This window comes from Neoarius graeffei, chromosome 6 (assembly GCF_027579695.1).
Source record: "Neoarius graeffei isolate fNeoGra1 chromosome 6, fNeoGra1.pri, whole genome shotgun sequence".
Lineage (NCBI taxonomy): Eukaryota > Metazoa > Chordata > Actinopteri > Siluriformes > Ariidae > Neoarius > Neoarius graeffei.
In genome coordinates this window covers 54,170,256-54,190,744 of record NC_083574.1, presented here as the reverse complement: position 1 = coordinate 54,190,744, position 20,489 = coordinate 54,170,256, and the positions used below count along the sequence as shown (strand labels likewise).

The 20,489-nt window shown below is 43.0% G+C and overlaps 1 protein-coding gene across 1 annotated transcript in view; it reads right to left on the bottom strand.

Annotated features, from left to right (window-relative positions):
* Nucleotides 1-1,129: 1,129 nt before the first annotated feature.
* Nucleotides 1,130-20,489, bottom strand: part of pllp (plasmolipin) — a 29,198-nt gene continuing 9,838 nt past the window's right edge. The window contains exons 2-4 of the mRNA XM_060922956.1: nt 4,943-5,116; nt 4,694-4,810; nt 1,130-1,378 (exon numbers count right to left, since the gene is read on the bottom strand). Coding sequence (XP_060778939.1) covers nt 1,271-1,378; nt 4,694-4,810; nt 4,943-5,116 — 399 coding nt within the window. The 3' untranslated portion in view covers nt 1,130-1,270. The remainder of the gene's footprint in view (nt 1,379-4,693; nt 4,811-4,942; nt 5,117-20,489) is intronic.

Below are 20,489 nucleotides of genomic sequence, written 5' to 3'. Positions count from 1 at the left end.
GCTCACCCATCCAAATTATCGGAATCAGGTGTTCCAATCACCTCCATGGCCACAGGTATATAAAATCAAGCACCTAGGCATGCAGACTGTTTTTACAGTTTGGAGCTGGCCCCTTCCTCTTCCAACATGACTGTGCACCAGTGCACAAAGCAAGGTCCATAAAGACATGGATGACAGAGTCTGGTGTGGATGAACTTGACTGGCCTGCACAGAGTCCTGACCTCAACCCGATAGAACACCTTTGGGATGAATTAGAGCGGAGACTGAGAGCCAGGCCTTCTTGTCCAACATCAGTGTGTGACCTCACAAATGCACTTCTGGAAGAATGGTCAAAAATTCCCATAAACGCACTCCTAAACCTTGTGGACAGCCTTCCCAGAAGAGTTGAAGCTGTTCTAGCTGCAAAGGGTGGACCGACGTCATATTGAACCCTATGGATTAGGAATGGGATGTCACTTAAGCTCATATGTGAGTTAAGGCAGGTGAGCAAATACTTTTGGCAATATAGTGTGTGTGTGTGTGTGTGTGTGTGTGTGTGTGTGTGTGTGTGATTATATATATATATAAAATGGACAGTGAGAGAGAAAATATATAAAGCTTTGTTTCACATTGTTACCTTGTGTATTGCCCAAATGTTTGACTCGTCAACTTTTTTTGTCCTATGTAAATATTACTGTATTCAGAGGAAGCAAATAAAGGTAATTTAACTCAGACCAAATATATTCAAAATATGAAAAAAAGTTTATGAATAAGCGTGTATTGTAAAGCATGTGACTTATAAACTTCATGAATTAAATACATTTGATCATGCGTTAAAAAAAAACACAGAAATACTCATCCTGCATAACTTTACAAGCATACAAAGTAGGTTTGTATATCAACCACAGATATTCTGTACACTTTAAAAAATATAGCAAAATTATCTAACATTTCTTATTATGAGGTTGTATTATGCCTTTACACGTTTTAAGCTTTAGATTTTCTTACCCTGCAGACAGCTATTTTTGCTTCTTTCTAGAAATAAATGCTTAAAATTAAGAAAAGAAAAGTTTATGTAAGCATATATTTAGTTTATTTTAATCTTATAATAGGAAATACTAGATAAATCTGAATATTTAAGATATGTTGACTTGGCTAGATGTCACTTTTGCTGTGTATTAGCACAAAAATTCTATCAAATGCAGGTAAAATTCATCATCATCTCCTTTAGGTTGCAGGAAGAATTCATGAGAGTCCCTTAACAGAGCATTCGCACAGATGCAGTGTGTCTCTATACAGGAACAGTAGTCATAGCTGTGTTTCCTCTAGCACCCCTCCACTCCATGTAAGCAAAGGCGGTACTGGTACCATAACTCACAGTCACAAAAATGGCAAAAAACTGGAAGACAAAATACATGCAGATTAAACCCACATCCAGGCTTGAATCAGTGTGCTTTTGTGATTTCTAGTGCTAGTAAATGATAAATAGTATGAAAAGCAGTTTCTCACTTGTAACACAATAGACAATCTACTGTATTCTTATATTACTGACCTTTTGAGCATTACTGCGATGGCAAGATTCTTTTACAACAGGAAATCATACCCATGTCATGTGCTTCTCAGTTCTTTGTATGGACTTTAACCAGGCTTGGTGTAAAAGCTCAGCTTTTTATAAGTGCCATAAACTCATATGTATTGCTTCATAAACCTGCCATTTTGTTTGAGGTGCTCATTTTTTCATCCTTAGTGCTTTTTACAGAACTGTGGCAGATTTGGCAATAAACAATGATAGTACAATAATGCTTGACAATTCAGTCACAATGAAATAGAATGCATGCCTCACAGACAATCTGTATACATATACCAAAAGGTGACTAAATTAAAGGTAAAACCAGCATAAGTTGTTGGACCACCACAGGTTGCCAGAACACTCAATGGACTAACCCCATTTCCAGAAAAGTTGGGATATTTTCCAAAATGCAATAAAAGCAAAAAAAAAAAAAAAATAAAAAATCTGATTTGTGAATTCATGTGCACCTTTATTGAACTGACAAGTACAAAGAAAACATTTTTAATAATTTTACTGACCAACTTAATTCCATCCATCTATCCATTATCTGTAGCCACTTATCCTGTCCTACAGGGTCGCAGGCAAGCTGGAGCCTCATTCTCATTCTCTCTAGCCGCTTTATCCTTCTACAGGGTCGCAGGCAAGCTGGAGCCTATCCCAGCTGACTACGGGCGAAAGGCGGGGTACACCCTGGACAAGTCGCCAGGTCATCACAGGGCTGACACATAGACACAGACAACCATTCACACTCACATTCACACCTATGGTCAATTTAGAGTCACCAGTTAACCTAACCTGCATGTCTTTGGACTGTGGGGGAAACCGGAGCACCCAGAGGAAACCCACGCGGACACGGGGAGAACATGCAAACTCCACACAGAAAGGCCCTCGCCGGCCCCGGGGCTCAAACCCAGGACCTTCTTGCTGTGAGGCGACAGCGCTAACCACTACACCACCGTGCCGCCCTAAGCTGGAGCCTATCCCAGCTAACTATGGGCAAGAGGCAGGGTACACCCTGGACAAGTCGCCAGGTTATCACAGGGCTGACACATAGACACAGACAACCATTCACACCTACAGTCAATTTAGAGCCATCAATTAGCCTAGCCTGCATGTCTTTGGGGGAAACTGGAGCACCCAGAGGAAACCCATGCAGACATGGGGAGAACATGCAAACTCCACACAGAAAGGCCCTTGTCAGCCACTGGGCTCAAACCCAGGACCTTCTTGCTGTGAGGTGACAGTGCTAACCACTACACCACCATGCCGCCCTACCAACTTAATTATATTTTGTAAATATAAACGAAGTTAGAATTTGATGCCTGCAACACACTCAAAAAAAAGTTGGGCCAGAAGCAAAATAAGACTGAAAAGCTCATAGGATATTTAAGTAACGCCATTTTGGAAGATTCCACAATAAGCAGATTAATTGGTAACATGATTGGGTATAAAAGGAGCATGCACCAAAGGGTCAATCTTTGCAAGTAAATATATGGGTCATGGCTCACCCCTTTGTGCCAAAATTCGTGAGAGAATTGTTCATCAATTTAAAAAGAACATTTCTCAACACAAGATTTTTGGTCTTTCAAGATCTACAGGACACTGTAAAAAGATTCAGGGAATTTGGAGGCATCTGTATATAAAGGGTGAGGTCAGAAACCAATGTTGAATATGTGTGACCTTCGAGCCCTCAGGTGGCACTGCCTAAAAAAACAACATGCTAATGTGACAAATATAGCCACATGGGCTCCGGAGTACTTTGGAAAACAGTTGTCACTTAACACAATCTTCCGTTGCATCCAGAAATGCAACCTGAAACTGTATTGAAGCCATGGCCTGATGGTTAGAGAAGCAGCTTTGGGACTAAAAGATTGCTGGTTTGATTCCCTGGACCAGCAGGAATGGCTGAAGAATAAGGCACCTAACCCCTAACTGCTCCCCAGGTTCCCTAGGCTGCTCGTTGTATGTTGCTCTGGATAAGAGTATCTGCTAAATGCCTGTAATGTAATATGCAAAGAGGAAGCCATTCATCAATTCCATGCAAAAACACTGCCAATTTCTTTGGGCCCAAACTCATCTTACATGGACAGCACACAGTGGAGATATGTGCTGTGGTCAGATGAGTCCATGTTTCAACTTGTTTTTGGGAAAACCGGATGTTGAGTTTTCAGTACCAAAGGTGAACACAACCATCCAGTTGGTTAACAGAGAAAGGTGCAAAAGCCAGCATCTGTAGTAGTATGGGGGTCATCAGTACCCATGACATGAGCGAGTTGTATGCATGTGAAAGTACCATTGATATATTGGGATTTTAGAGAAACATATTCATCAAGGCAACGTCTCTTCCTGGGAAGTCCATGCTTATTTCAGCAGGACAATGCCAGGCCTCATTCTGCACGGGCTACAACAGCGTGGCTTCGTAGACACAGAGTGCATGTGCTTGACTGGCCTGCTGCTAGTCCAGATCTGTCTCCTATTGAGAATGTATGGTGCATCACGAAGAGGAGAACCAGACAACAGCAACCATGGACTGTTGAGCAGCTGGACAAGAATTCCAATTGCAAAACTGCCACAATTAGTATCCTCAGTTCCCATATGATTGAAAAGTGTCATTAAAGGGAAAGTTGATGTAACACAATGGTAATAATGCTTCTGTCCCAACTTTTTTGAGTGTGTTGCAGGCATCAAATTCTAACTTTGTTTATATTTACAAAATACAACTAAGTTTGTCAGTAAAACTATTGAAAATATTTTCTTTGTACAATTGTCAGTTAAATAAAGGTTCACACGAATTAACAAGTCACAGATTTTTGTTTTTATTGCATTTTGGAAAATATCCTAACTTTTCTGGAAATGGGGTTCGTATGTTGGCATAGATTCTATAAGTCTCTAGAACTGTAAAGGAGAGATAAATACCATTCTTCCAAAAGATATTATCTCAATTAGTGTTTTGATGATATTGAATAGATGTTTAATTGGGTTGGGATCTAATCCATATCATGTGATTTATGTCATTTTCATTTATGTCCTGGAAGAGACTATACCCATCAGGATAGATATGCTTCATCATAGCATACTTTGTATTGATTTGCAACTTTGCGTTGACTTTGGAGAAAATGTATGATAGTAAATACATTCACTCACCGCAGCTGCTGTCATGTGATCAAAGTCATAGCCACCTCCAAACATACTGACTGAAATTGCATTTGCCAGAAAGGCTGTGAAATACAGGATGCTTGCAACTGCATAAAACACCAGCAGCTAAGAGAATGAAGTGAAAAGAAGTGATGCTATATATTAACCTATATGATGCAGTAGTAATTGGTTTACCTTACTATGTTTGATGACACAGAATAATGTATTACACTATATTCCAATAAGACAGCCACTTACCGCTAGAGGCCAGGGTATGGAGGTCAACTTCTGTCTCATACCCAAAATGATCATGATGAAGAGCACAGTGGTGAGGAGCCACAGTGTTATACTCACAAACAACACCCAGCCATAGGCTGCCACCAACCAGTAAGCAGCACTGCAGATGAGTGTCCATACTAGCAAGCCAGCAACCTATAGGAAGAAGATCATTTAAATATATATATACTAATAAAGAAAAATGATTGAACAATGTATTCTGTTAAGAACAGGGATTAGAAACAAAAAACCATGAAAAAAGTGAAAAATGAAAATGAGCAAAATTTTGTATTGAACATAATTGAAAATGCAAACAAAATCACTCTAAATTGTTGCAGAGCAAAAATGTTACTGCTACTATTATTATTTATTAATTTATTAATGGGCGGCACGGTGGTGTAGTGGTTAGCGCTGTCGCCTCACAGCAAGAAGGTCCGGGTTCGAGCCCCGTGGCTGACGAGGGCCTTTCTGTGCGGAGTTTGCATGTTCTCCCCGTGTCCGCGTGGGTTTCCTCCGGGTGCTCCGGTTTCCCCCACAGACCAAAGACTTGCAGGTTAGGTTAACTGGTGACTCTAAATTGACCGTAGGTGTGAATGTGAGTGTGAATGGTGGTCTGTGTCTATGTGTCAGCCCTGTGATGACCTGGCGACTTGTCCAGGGTGTACCCCGCCTTTCGCCCGTAGTCAGCTGGGATAGGCTCCAGCTTGCCTGCGACCCTGTAGAAGGATAAAGCGGCTACAGATAATGAGATGAGATGAGATGAGATGAATTTATTAATGCTTAACCAGTTCTCAATCCCATGAACCCTGGGAGTGAGTCATGAATACAATCTGAATGGGACATCAATCCATCACAGGACACCATGCACACACTCCTTCACCCTTAAGGGCAATTTATCTTTGCCAATAAAGCTACTGGTATGTTTTTGGTCGAGAACCCAGAGGAAGCCCACATGAATACGGGGTAAACGCACACAGAAACTCTAAAGTATTTTCGATACTGCTTATCTGTCAAGGTCATGGAGTAAACTGGAACCAATCCCAGCTGACTTCAGGCAAGAGCAGCTTGTCAGTGTATTGCAGGGCTAGGACAGAGACAAACAATCATACACACTCACACCTATGGGGAATTAAAGGTCATAAGCAAAGGTTTTAAATTTATGCACATTTGAAACTTTATATGTTAAAAAACCCTCTGTAATTTTCTTCTGGTCCCAAGAAGTATTGTTAATAAGTAATAATTAAAATAAGTTAGAATAAGTTAGCGCAGATCATGGCAAATTTCTGTTCGGCGATTTTCGTGACCACTCGGCGCGTGACGTCATTCAAGACAAACAAATCGCTTGAGGTGAGTCCACTTCCGTTTATTTGCATTGCCATTCAGCTTGAGTGCAGACGTGCATTCGGGAATTTCCAAAGAAAAACCATGCCTTATTGCTGTGCAGTGAACTGTAAAAACGGGACCGGTTCAGGAAGAAGTTTTTACTTTTTTCCGAGAGAGGAGAAGAGGTGGAGAGAGTGGATTGTGCGCATGAAGCGAGAGGGTTGGTATTCTGTCCCTGGGTTTGTACTTATTAGTGCCTGTTATATTGTAAGATACTGCCACCTAATGGCGAAGTTAGGTATCGTTTCAGTCAAGTGACTTAGTTCAGTTTCGTCATAGTCATTTGGGCAGATGGTGAAAGACCGGGGGATCATGCGCTTCCTGTTACTTGCTGTGTTCGATTGATGCGGGACAATCTGTGAGTTTATAACATAGCCAAGTTCAGCTGCATGTATAAATGTAACTTTATGTTTGTGATTGTGTATGAGGCTAAATGCGGAGAAAGTTGTGCTAGCTAGCAATCCTGAGAAACTTAGCACTGAACTAACAGGTTGCTTTTGTTTAACTTTAATGAAACACTGATAGTTGAAATAGGCCTACTGATTAGCTTTGACAGTTTATTTGAATGGGTAAAGAATGAAAGCACTGTAGACTGAAACATTACTTTGTATTTTTTTTTTCAGTTTCACAAAATTTATGGTTCGAGTAAACGTCCTGAAAGCTCCTTCAGACTCCTGGACCATTTTGTTTAGCTCGCTGTCTAGGGTCACATAGCTGAGGGCAGAAGAGTGAAAAGATTAGTCAACACATCAAGTTCATCACCAAGAGCTACATCTCCAACCAGTTAAGCTGTCCAGTGTAGATGGTACCTCTCCCATCTCCCAATTGGAAGTTAGGTCAGAGTGTGGATCTGCTAAAATGTCAAGCTCACGTCAGTCAAGCAAGTCAAGTACAAGCCTGGCTGCAGCTCAAGCACGGGCTGTAGCTGAAGCTGCCCGCACCAAAGCCAAGTTTGCCAAATGCCAAATCGATATCGAGGTCGAGAAGGCATGAGCAAGGCTGAATGCTCTTAAGCAGGAGGGTGAGTCTGAAGCAGCCCTCGCTGCAGCAAGAGTCCTCGAGGCAGCAGCTGAAGGCCCTGACGACCGTGAGTTGACCACTCCAGCTATCCCAGTAACAATGCCTGAGCCGGTCAAACGCATTGAAGAATATATCAAAACTCACTTTAATAATGAGCCTGAAATTAAGAGGGAAGAAAGGCCTCAGGGAGAATCTCAGCCTGAGCCTGAGTACAATGAAACACGCAAACTGTATCACAGTGTGCCACAACTAGCTACCCAATATACACCTGGGTGGGCTACAGCGACACCAGCTGGATGGCAGCCTTATCAAGCCCCACCTGTCTTCAACCTAGATACCAGAATAGACAACACACATTCACAAAGCAGATCAATGTCCAGAACAACAGAAATCTCAGACCTTGTCACCTACCTGGCGCGCCGTGATCTTCTGACTTCGGGGTTCAAGGTCTTTGGCAGCTGGGCCATAGAAGGTTCACGCTGCACGCTGCATGCTGCACACTACACGCTACACGCGTGTAAAGAAAAGTGGACAAACGTAGCATGACTTGCTCTGGGCCATAGAACGGCGTTCACATTGCACGCTGCACGCTGCACACTTCACGCGTGAAGCGAGAAATGAACATGCATACTTTTTTCTAGGCGTGAAGATGGAAATTCCAGTCAATGCATGCGGTCACCGCCGCGCCAGCCAATCAGAACGGGTCTAGGGAGATAACGCTATGCTTTCAGGGGAAAACTTCAGAAAAAATATAATTGAATGGTATAATTGAAAAATAGTTCTTCATCGGGATTGTCAAGCAGATTATAGAATGTTCGGTGAAATTCACCACGGGTTTCTCTCAGAAGGAAGTGTTCTCGGCTCCAAATTCTGTTCCTTTTTCTCTTCCTCTGTCTCAGTAAAAGCAGAATGAGGCAATCGTCGTCATCCGAAGAGTCCATATTGTTGGTTACTCGGTCAAAGTAGAACAGACGCAACACGTGAACATCCAAGCATGAAGTTTAATGGCCCAGGGTCCGGTTCTTCACGTGAACGTGTAGCGTGCAGCATGCAGCGTGCAGCGTGAACCTTCTATGGCCCAGCTGCCTTTGATAACAAACCAGAGACATATATATCCTGGAAGTCTATGTTTTGCAATGGTATCGAAGGACTAAACCTGAAAGCCAGCGAGGAGCTCAATCTACTTACAAAGTGGCTTGACGGACAGTCGCTTCAACATGCCCTGAGGATTAGAGCTGTCCATGTGAACAATCCAGAGACAGCCCTCCAACGTCTATGGCAACGGCTGGACAAGAATCACGGCTCATCCAAAGCCACTGAAGCATCCCTGTTCAAATGTCTGGAGAGTTTCCCCAGGATCTTCCACAAAGACAACCACCTACTACAAGAGCTTGCTGACCTTCTTCTTGAGCTACAAGCAGCAAAGAATGAGGGTTATCTTCCAGGCCTCAGTTTTCTTGATACATCAAGAGGAATAAACCCCATAGTAGAAAAACTTCCGAATAATCTCCAAGAGGCATGGATCAAGCAAGGCACAAGATACAAGAAAGAACATAATGCCATTTATCCACCCTTTTCTTATTTTGTTGAGTTTGTGAACAGTCATGCTGAAATGAAAACAGACCCCAGCTTTATACTACAAGGCTACAACGCACCACATCCCAAAGCAGAAAAGACACTCGTAAAGCAGACAAAAATTAGAACACCCATCACAGCAAACAAAACAGAGATTAACACACCTGATCCAAATACTAATACAACACCTCTTGACCCAGATAAACAATGTCCCATTCATAAGAAGCCACATTCACTTGCTAAATGTAGGGGCTTTAGAATGAAGACGTTGGATGAGAGAAAAAGTTTACTCAAAGAACATTCAATCTGCTACAAATGTTGCATATCTACATAGCACAGGGCCAAAGACTGTAAAGCGGTGATTCACTGTCCAGAGTGCAACAGCAATAGTCATGTGTCAGCACTGCATGCCGGCCCGCCGCCCTGATCAGTGAAAGATCCAAACACACCTACAGAGAGTCAAGGCGGGGAGCCGGACAGCTCAAACTCCATCGAAACCTCATCCAGCTGCACAGAGGTATGTGGAAAGGGGCTACAAGGAAAGTTGTGCTCGAAAATTTGCCTGGTCTACGTCTATCCAAGCAAGTTCCCTGAAAGGAAGAAAATGTATGCAATGTTAGATGACCAGAGCAATGTATCACTAGCAAGGTCTTCCTTTTTTGACATGTTTAAAGGTGCCCTTCCACCAAAAACATTTAATACTGGCTCTTTTTGAAATACCATAGTTCACTCCGAGTTGCATATGCATGCTGCATGTGAAAATGTAATTCTACTCCCATTCCCTGTATTACCTTATGAAAGAAAATAGTCGGAAAAATGAGTGAATCTGAAAAAGCCCTACGAACTTACGTCACTTCGAAAATTAGTAGTCATGGCCTCGCCCACCTTGGCTTGCGACCACCCACGGGAAGAAAGTTCGGATTTAAGCGTGAGGAGAGATAGCAGAGCCAGTGTTGCTAGATTGGGCGGTTTTAAGTGCATTTTGGCGGATTTGAACATATTTTGGGCTGGAAAACGTCAGCAGTATCTGGCAACACTGAGCAGAGCCCATCTCGTCAGTAGCTAACGAAGAGGACCTAACAGCAAGTTGAAAACATGTCTGAACAAGTTCGTGCCTGTGTTATTTGTGGCAGTAACACATCAACGTTGCATTTCTTGCCCAAGATAGAAGAGGTGAAGAAGAAGTGGTTGGAATTTATCTTTGGAACACCACCAGCGAAGTATAATGCAGCATTAGTATTGTGTTCTGATCATTTCAACCACAGTGACTTTTCAAACTTCGGTGCCTTCAGTAGTGGTTTTGCTTCGAGGTTGTTTTTAATACCTGGATCTGTAGTCAAGACGATTGACCACCAGCTCACAAGCTGTAAGTAAAACATGAACTTTTTGTTCGAAGGTTTTTGTTACAAAATAGCATGTTCATATTCTCCACGTTAGCATGCATGACATGGTCACAAGCTAGGCAGGAATGAGAGTTTTCCGCTTTTCGGCGGATTTCCGCTTTTTCTGAGTAAAAACTACCTTTTTACATTATGCCAAATCCGTTGAGAATTTAAAAAAAAATTAATTTCAGGGGGTTGGGGTATATTCCTTCATGCTATTCAAATTTTATTAACTCCAACGATGTTTACACATTATTTGTAAGTCGCCATCTTGAGTCTCGTTTAAATCTCGTTGAATGTGATGTAAAATTCGTGTTATCTACATTGTTATTGGTCAAAACATCGATGTTGAGACCATAATAGCCAATCAAAACAGTTTTTACAAAGACACCCATATCCGCTTGTTCTGACCCACTGGAGGTAGTGTCACAGTGCTGTTAGCCAATCAGAGGTAACACGTTTACATGTCATGAATATTAATGAGTAAGAGCTGAAATCCTATCATTCTCCCGCCACCCACTCCTCCACCAAACTAGAACAGCCTGAAACAGGAGAACCACAGCATTTTTTTCACCAAAACTGGCTCACAGGGCATTCATTCATACTAGAGACCACCGCACAATTAATGAAAAAACGATGCAATGAGACCTTTAACATACAAAGTGAAGCTTTGCCGTATACAATGAAGACATGCTCTGGTATAACGAACATCAGTGGAAGAAGAGTCAACGGCTTCATCACTTAGGGGATGGATGGGAAAGTGTCTATGCCATTACCAACACTCACTGAATGTAACCAGATTCCTGATAATAGGAAAAAGATACCGACTCCTGAGGCTGCTGCTCATCATCCTCATCTGAAGTCTGTTGCATCTCTGATACCCCCACTGGATCCCTCTGCAGAGATCCTTCTCCTCGTAAGCAGGGATATCATTTGAGCACACAAGGTACGCAGTCAAGTGAATGGCCCACATGATGCACCTTACGCTCAATACCTCGATCTGGGGTGGGTGATCATAGGGGATGTTTGCCTCACGGGAGCTCATAAACCCGCTGTGAGCTCTTTCAAGACAAGCATATTTGAAAATGGGCGGCCCAGTTTTCTCACCCCCTGTGAGAGCAGGATTCATGTCAGGGAGAGGTTCACAAACGCCTGCCCCCTCTGTGAAAAGACGCAGACTAAAGAGGATGTAGGCAAACTCATCTTCAAGCAAACAGTAGATGATGATAAGCTGGCACTTTCTGCAGAAGACCTGAGGTTTCTGGATATCATGAACAGAGAAGTCCACAAAGATGAGGCCAATAATTGGGTGGCTCCACTCCCTTTTTGTTCCACTCGACAGCGTCTGCCCAACAACAGAGGCCAAGCTGTCCATCATCTAATGTCCCTCCGTCGGATGCTGAAAAAGAACACAGATATGAAAGATCATTATGTGGAGTTTATGGAGATGTTTAGCAAGAACCATGCAGAACACGCTCCTCCCATTGGCTGGTATGCTCCTCCCACATAGCTGAGGGCAGAAGAGTTGGCTTTTTCCGAGAGGAGAAGAGGCAAAGAGAGTGGATTGTGCGTGTGAAGCGAGAGGGTTGGCAGCCGGGTCAATACGCCACTCTGGGCTCCAATCACTTTTTGAAGAATCCCCATCTGTTGGAGAGTTTAGGTGTTAGTGTCGGACAGAGAAGGCTCAAACCTGACACTGTTCCAACAAAATTCAAACACAAAATCAAGCAGTCAAAGAAGAAATGGACCAGCAACACTCAAGCAAAAAGGAGAAGATTGGAGGTAAACATTTTTACCTTTGCTTGCAATTGACAAGTCAAGAATCTTGAGGGATCCTGTACAATCATTGTGGAAATGAGACAAAAGGGATATTTCCTTGCTTAGAGTAGGCTATAAATAGTATAGTGCCGTGGATGGCAGGCTAATGTGGCCTACCACCACACTGTCAAGTAATCATTACCTATATCCACTAGGGAGGGCGGTTTAATTATTCTTCAAAAGGGCTCTTATTTAGTATTACGACAAAAGTAAGAATTTATCATAACTACCAGGATAAATCGTTTGGGCGTGAGTCTTGTTGAAGTCCGGGGTCACCGTGATCAGAGTCAGCTGAGTCGCTGTCCGATTCCGAGGCCGCACGGTCAAACCAGTGAGCCACATTCACAGATTGCTTCGCAACGGCCATAGGTTCATACATATATGGTTTCACCTCTCGATATTCAATTTGGAGAGTTCCTACTTCAAAATCGCTATCGCATTCAGACATTTTACACAACCTCTCACGACCAAAGTCCATACACTTGTGCTTGGTTCGCAAGTGAACACAGAACTGCTCCCAGTCCGTTTGCCTTGAATGACGTCACGACGACCGTCCCCTGGTGGTAAAAGTGCGCATAAGTGAGATGTAAACAAACCTTTGGAACTTGCGCAAACCAGTATATTTTAACCGTTTTATTCAATTTTAGGGTGCAAATTAGCCACCAGGAAGATTGAATTCACATTTTGGGTCATTCTTCTAGAAAATAAAGTTGATATTCTGTTCCACCTCCGACCCTTGCCTATGACCTTTAAGAGTAGCCAGTCAGTTCTAATCCACATGTCTTTGAACTGTGGGAGGAAACCCATGCAAGCATGGGGAGAACATGCAAACTCCACACAGTCAGCCTTGAGGTTTTAACCCAGAACCTTTTTGGTGTGAGGTGATAGTGCTAACCACTGCACCACCATGCCACCCAGCATTTTCCCAGTAAGCCTAAATTCCTGTCCAGAATTCATCACTTTCTGCACACCTCTTTGAAGACAGGGCAACAGCAGGAAAATCCGTGCACTAAGTGTTCTCATCTCATCTCATTATCTGTAGCCGCTTTATCCTGTTCTACAGGGTCGCAGGCAAGCTGGAGCCTATCCCAACTGACTACAGGCGAAAGGCGGGGTACACCCTGGACAAGTCACCAGGTCATCACAGGGCTGACACATAGACACAGACAACCATTCACACTCACATTCACACCTACGGTCAATTTAGAGTCACCAGTTAACCTAACCTGCATGTCTTTGGACTGTGAGGGAAACTGGAGCACCTGGAGGAAACCCACGCAGACACGGGGAGAACATGCAAACTCCGCACAGAAAGGCCCTCACCAGCCACGGGGCTCGAACCCGGACCTTCTTGCTGTGAGGTGACAGCGCTAACCATTACACCACCATGCCGCCTTGCACTAAGTGTTTTTACTCAGAATTTGGAAGCAACAAATCACACTACAGAGTAGAAGGATGCTCTGTTGTTAAAATGTAAAAATAAATAAATAAATAAATAAGCTTATAGTTCCAGTTAAATGCAGTGTTTGGTTTTATTTATACCATAGGCTCCTCTAAACAGAGAAGGCTATCATATGCAAAGAGAGCTATTAACTGTTCTTTTGTGTCCTGTTTTACACTGTGGTGTGCTGGGGGGGCAGCGCATCCAAGAAGGACACATCCAGGCTGGACAAACTGATCAGGCGGGCCGGCTCTGTGGTCGGCATGAAGCTGGACTCTCTGGTGATGGTGGCAGAGAAGAGGTTTATGGACAAACTATTGAACATCATGGACGATGCCAGTCACCCTCTGCACACCGTCATCAGCAACCAGAGGAGCCTGTTCAGTGACAGAATGCTCCTTCCCAAGTGCAGGACTAACAGACTCAAAAAGTCCTTTGTCCCTCACGCCATCAGACTGTACAACTCCTCTCTGGGGGGGGAGGAGGGGGAACAGGACGACAGAGGACGGGAAGGAGCAGTAGCCTAGCCTGACAATAAACAGTACTGGACAATGTGCAATATAAAGTGCAATATATTTCCTGCTCCCCCCACATACACACACTTACCCTAACCCCACCTCTCCCCCACTTCCCCCCTCCCCCTTCCTCTCTTCCCCATATCTTCTCATCTCATTATCTCTAGCCGCTTTATCCTGTTCGCAGGCAAGCTGGAGCCTATCCCAGCTGACTACGGGCGAAAGGCGGGGTACACCCTGGACAAGTCGCCAGGTCATCACAGGGCTGACACATAGACACAGACAACCATTCACACTCACGGTCAATTTAGAGTCACCAGTTAACCTAACCTGCATGTCTTTGGACTGTGGAGGAAACCGGAGCACCCGTAGGAAACCCACGCAGACACGGGGAGAACATGCAAACTCCGCACAGAAAGGCCCTCGCCGGCCACGGGGCTCAAACCCGGACCTTCTTGCTGTGAGGCGACAGCGCTAACCACTACACCACCGTGCCGCCCTATTTGTATATGTAAATACTTAATTTATTTTAATTTATCTAGAAGTTTTCTCTATTTCTTTTCTCTGTTTATCTGTAATTGACTGCTGGAATCTTAATTTCCCTGAGGGAACCCTCCCAAAGGGATCAATAAAACTTAATCTAATCTAATCTAATCTAATCTAATCTAATCTAATCTAATCTAATCTAATCTAATCTTTGTTTCATTCTAACTTGGTTCCAACCATCGACTGTAGAGAACATGAACGGTGTGGCTCCATTCACTCCCATTCTATAGAAATGGAGTCAAAATTCTACCACCATGTCTCCACAACCACTGCCACAACCAGCATCAGCGAAGAAGAAACTTTCTCCTTCTTACGTTTGTACAGTAGAGATGAGAAGCAAAGCGAGGTGCACCCCAAATGTTTGGTAGACCCACCACATTTCAGCATGTTGCAGAATGTGTTCATGGCAGTAATCAATCTTACATTTATTTTAAGAGTTTAAATAGTTTCAGCTGGATATATTTCATTAATATGGATGTGTCTAAGAAGGTCATTTATCACTTGGACATTATCTGGATATTTGCCTACAGATAGCAGCTGGTTTAGATCACAGTCAGTAGTGCATGGTGAGGTAAAAACTTATTAGGGACACCTACTTACAACCCCAATTCCAAAAAGTTGGGACGCTGTATAAAACATAAATAAAAACAGAATGCTATGATTTGCAAATCATGGAAACCCTATATTTCATTGAAAATAGTAGAAAGGCAACATATCAAATGTTGAAACTGAGAAACTTGTTTTTTTGAAAAATATATACTCCTTTTGAATTTAGTGCCAGCAACACATTTCAAAAAAGTTGGGATAGGGCAACAAAAAACTGAAAAAGTTGTGTGGTGTTAAAAACAAAAAAGAAACAAACAAAACATTAATTTGGTTAATTGGCAACAGGTCAGATACTTGATATTGGATATAAAAAGTGCATCCCAGAGAGGCTAAGTCTCTCAGAAGTAAAGATGGAGAGGGGTTCACTGCTTGTTGAAAGACTGCATGGGCAAACAGTGCAACAATTTAAGAATAACGTTCCACAATATAAAATTGCAAAGAATCTACAGTACATAATATCATTAAAAGATTCAGGGAATCCGGAGAAATCTCTGTACACAAGGGACAAGGCTGAAAGTCAAAATTGGATGCCTGTGATATTTGGACCCTCAGGCGGTACTGCATTAAAAACAGACATGATTCTGTAGTCAAAATCACTGCATGGGTTCAGGAACACTTCAGAAAACTATTGTCTGTGAATACATTTTTGTCACTGACTCCACAAATGCAAGTTAAAACCATATATAAACAATATCCAGAAACACAGCTGCCTTATCTGGGCCTGAGCTCATTTACAATGAGGAGAGGGACTATCCAGCTTGTTATCAGTGCACAGTTCAAAAGTCAGCATCTGTGATGGTATGAGGGTGCATTAGTGCACATGGGTTGCTTGCACATGTGGAAGGCACCATTAATGCTATATGATATATGAGCAATTCCAGCGTTATGGACGTGACACTTGAACTCAAAATGGCAACAAATGACCCAGTGCATGTTTTATTGTCTCCCAGTATTTAAACAGGTGTTGCATATTTTAAGGCTGTACCATACTGGAGAAGTGATAGAACAAGAACAATTCCCATAGTACATCTAGGGCATGCCAGAAAACGCCAATAAAAGATGCGTTATGGACGTGACAGAAAAAGTATCACTTTTCTTGGGTGACTGTACATTTTTATCAAACTCTGTGAAATTGTAAACCTAATGTCGAAATGGAGATATCCATTTGATAGAGGGGTCCAAGGTGAATATTAAAAAATCTTTGTTTAAAATATTTTGTATTTCATGCAGAGTTTCGGAAGGAAAAGTCAGCGTTATGGATGTGACGAAATTCCGTTACGGATGTGACGCGTCTGAAATAGACATGGCATATGTTTAGAAAATCAGCAATTTAACCACCATAACCCTTTGAAAAACTCTCTAAATATCAGCTAAAACTGTCAAAGTTCTTAAATAATATTTAGGATGGCTGTTGTTTTGCTGTTTTGTGGATTTTAGCATACATTTCTGTGGCTTGTGGCAATAATATAGAATTGTACATGATCAAAGTTGATTTTAGCTTGGGTTTTACATTATAAGAAAGAAAGACTGACAGTGACATATTAGGTTGGTTACAAATTGGTTCAACTTATTCACATCTGTAAAATACAGGCCTAGGTGATATCTCTGGGAGTGGTTTTGATGTATTACATGTTGCTTTATTTTTGCATGGTGAGGTTGACATTTACATGGAATTGCCCACATGCAGGTCTTGGAGCAACATGCTGCCATCCAGACAAAATATTTTTCAGGGAAGACCTTCCTTCTGTCAGCAAAAGAATGCTAGAGCACATTCTGCACATATTAAAACTGCATTGCTCCATAGTAAAAGAGACTGGGTGCTAAAGTGGCCTGCCTGCAGTCCAGACCTATCTCCCATTTAAAACATTTGGCACATTATGAAATGCAAAATATGACAAAGGAGACCCCGAACTGTTGAGCAACAGAAATTGTTTATCAGGCAGGAATTAGAGTACATTTCACTTTCAAAACTACAGCAATTGGTCTCTTCAGTTGACAAGTATGTACATCCATCCATTATCTGTAACCGCTTATCCTGTGCAGGGTTGCAGAAAAGCTGGAGCCTATCCCAGCTGACTATGGGCGAGAGGCAAAGTACACCCTGGACAAGTCACCAGGTCATCACAGGGCTGACACATAAGTTGTGTTCACATATATACCGGTACGATAGTGGTATAACTGTATCGATACAAAGTATACCGGTACAGTTTAGTGCATCTGTCCACACTAGCAACAAATGTTTGCGGTTTTCTTTCATGGTAGTTGAAATGCACGTGCACGAAATGTTTCTGTGGTTACCGAGTAACTTCCTTCCGAGAATATGGCGGATGAAACAATGTGTGTGTGCTTTTTGTTGTCAATGTACAGTCTGTATTTCTGGTGGTCATTTATTCAGTCGAATCGTATAAAACGCGCGAGGCAGTTGTGAAAGAAACTAAGAAAACGAATCTCCGTTCTTCACTATTTTATTCAGCGAAGACATCGATTGAGGTGTGTGACTTTGCGCATGAGCATTATATTTGTATCGATACAGAACCGCTTCATCTGTCCACACTACAGCGAAGCGCTACAGTACCGATACTGTACCGGTATGAAACCCATACATTTGTGGGTTTCGTATACCCTGTCCACACTAGGGATTTTGTACCGATATGAAACTACTTTCGTACTGCAACACCTGTCCACACTAGCAACTATACCGGTACTGTAGCGGTATAACTGTATCAGTACGAAACCCACAAATGTATGGGTTTCGTACCGGTACAGTATCGGAACTGTAGCACTTCGCTGTAGTGTGGACAGATGAAGCGGCTCTGTATCGATACAAATATAATGCGCATGCGCAAAGTCACACACCTCAATCGATGTCAAGGACCAGACAGGAGAAGAGATCAAATGCACTCAAACCACAGTTTAATAATAACAGGGGAAAAGGGAGAATGTGTGTGTGAAGTTCAGTGGGAAGAGGACTGAGAGGCAGGGATGGCTGGTGGGAGCATGGTGGTGACGTCTGAGGTCTCCCATCCAAGTACTGACCAGGCCCGACCCTGCTTAGCAGCTAAGATCCAACAGGATCAGGCTTTGTCAGAGAGGTGTGGCTGTAGGCCAGGGGTGTCAAACCTGATCCATAAAGGGCCTTGTGGCTGCAGGTTTTCATTCCAGCCATGCAGCAGCACACCTGACTTGGCTCATTCAATCAACTGAACTGTCTTCACACAGTCAAATACTTGCAGCCACACCCACCCTTGATTAAAGGGTGGGTGTGTCAGTTGATTGAATAAGCCAAATCAGGGTGCTGCTGCATGGCTGGAATGAAAACCTGCAGCCACATGGCCCTTTATGGATCAGTTTGACACCCCTGCTGTAGGCTAACAGCACTTAGGTTTCAGGCAGTCTCCCAGCAGTAGTCCCTCAGCAGGCTGGAGTTAGTGAGCAGGCTGGAACACAGAGCCACAGATCAGATAGCAAGATAGGGGACAGGAATGCAGGGTCAGGTTACCGGGGCTGAAGAGTAGGGCTGCTCACACCGGGCTGATGGAGAGGCAGGCGAGCAGCAGGGCTGGGCAAGCTGGAGATCAGGCGAAGGTACAGGAGAGGCAGGCAAAAGGCAGAGTCAACAGGACAGAAGGCAGATCAGGTTACCGGGGCTGGAGAGCAGACAGAGTCAGACGGAACAGAATATCGTCAGGAGTCAGAGTAGTAGGAACACAGAGCAGGTTATCATGCTGGAAGTTGCAGACGATCTGACACTGAGGCTTGGGAGAACTGCAGCTTAAATGCACACAGGGGGGAAGCAGGTGATCGGCAACAGCCAATGACAGTCACTGAAAGTTAATAAGAGGAAGTGAAGTGAGAGCGGGCGTGGCCGGTAATGCTGAGTGGAGATGTTACCTGAAGAGAGAAGCCCACAGGTAGGACCATGACAATTGATGTCTTCGCTGAATAAAATAGTGGAGAACGGAGATTCGTTTGTTTCTTTCTCAACTGCCTCGTGCGTTTTATATGATTCGACTGAATAAATGACCACCAGAAATACAGACTGTACATTGACAACAAAAATCACACACACGTTGTTTCATCCATACGGAAGCTGAGAGAGGCCCTTCATATAATCCTTTTTTTTATTCACCTTGTTATCCCGAGATAACGACATAATTAATTCAGGATCTCGAGAAAACAACACAACTAATTCGAGATCTTGAGAAAACAAAACCATTATTTCGAGATCTCAAGAAAACAAAACAATTATTCCGTGATCTCGAGAAAACAAAGCAATTATTTCATGATCTCGAGTAAACAGCTGAGAAATGGTTCATTCAGGTGCGCCAAGAGACTTGTGATATGCTGACTTTGGGGCTATTTCTCATTCTGTATAGACGCAACTTTGGTCATTAGAATGTCTGGAATAATCGATCACCTAAAAACGCAATATTTTGATCAGGGGTTGACACAGTGAGAGATTGCATTAAGTCTTTTAATAAGGGATAATTTCAAAATTAGTCCGCGGCACCTCCGCAGAAGACTGGCCCGGCTTCGTCTCTACCTACAGAGATACAGTGATCTAGCTGAGATCATGAAATAATTGTTTTGTTTTCTCGAGATCACGGAATAACGGATGCCATATATTCTCGGAAGGAAGTTACTCAGTAACCACGTAAACATTTCGCGCACGCGCATTTCAACTACCGTGAAAGAAAACCACAAACATTTCTCACTAGTGTGGACAGATGCACTAAACTGTACCGGTATACTTTGTATCGATACAGTTATACCACTTTTGTTCCAGTATAAGTGTGAACACAGCATTAATGATACAGTTATACTGCTACAGTACCGGTATAGTTGCTAGTGTGGACAGGTGTTGCGGTACGAAAGTAGTATCGTATCGGTACAAAATCCCTAGTGTGGACAGGGTAATAGAGACAAACAACCATTCACACTCACATTCACACCTATGGTCAATTTAGAGCCATCAGTTAGCCTAACTTGCATGTCTTTGGAGGAAACCGGAGCACCAGGAGGAAAGCCATGCAGACACGGGGAGAACATGCAAACTCCACACAGAAAGGCCCCCGTCAGCCACTGGACTCAAACTCAGAACCTTCTTGCTGTGAGGCAACAGTGCTAACCACTACACCACTGTGTCACCCCGAATATTTACAGAGTGTTCTTAAAAGTAGAGGTGATGCAACACAGTGGTAATCATGCCCCTCTCCCAACTTTTTTTGAAACATGTTACTGTC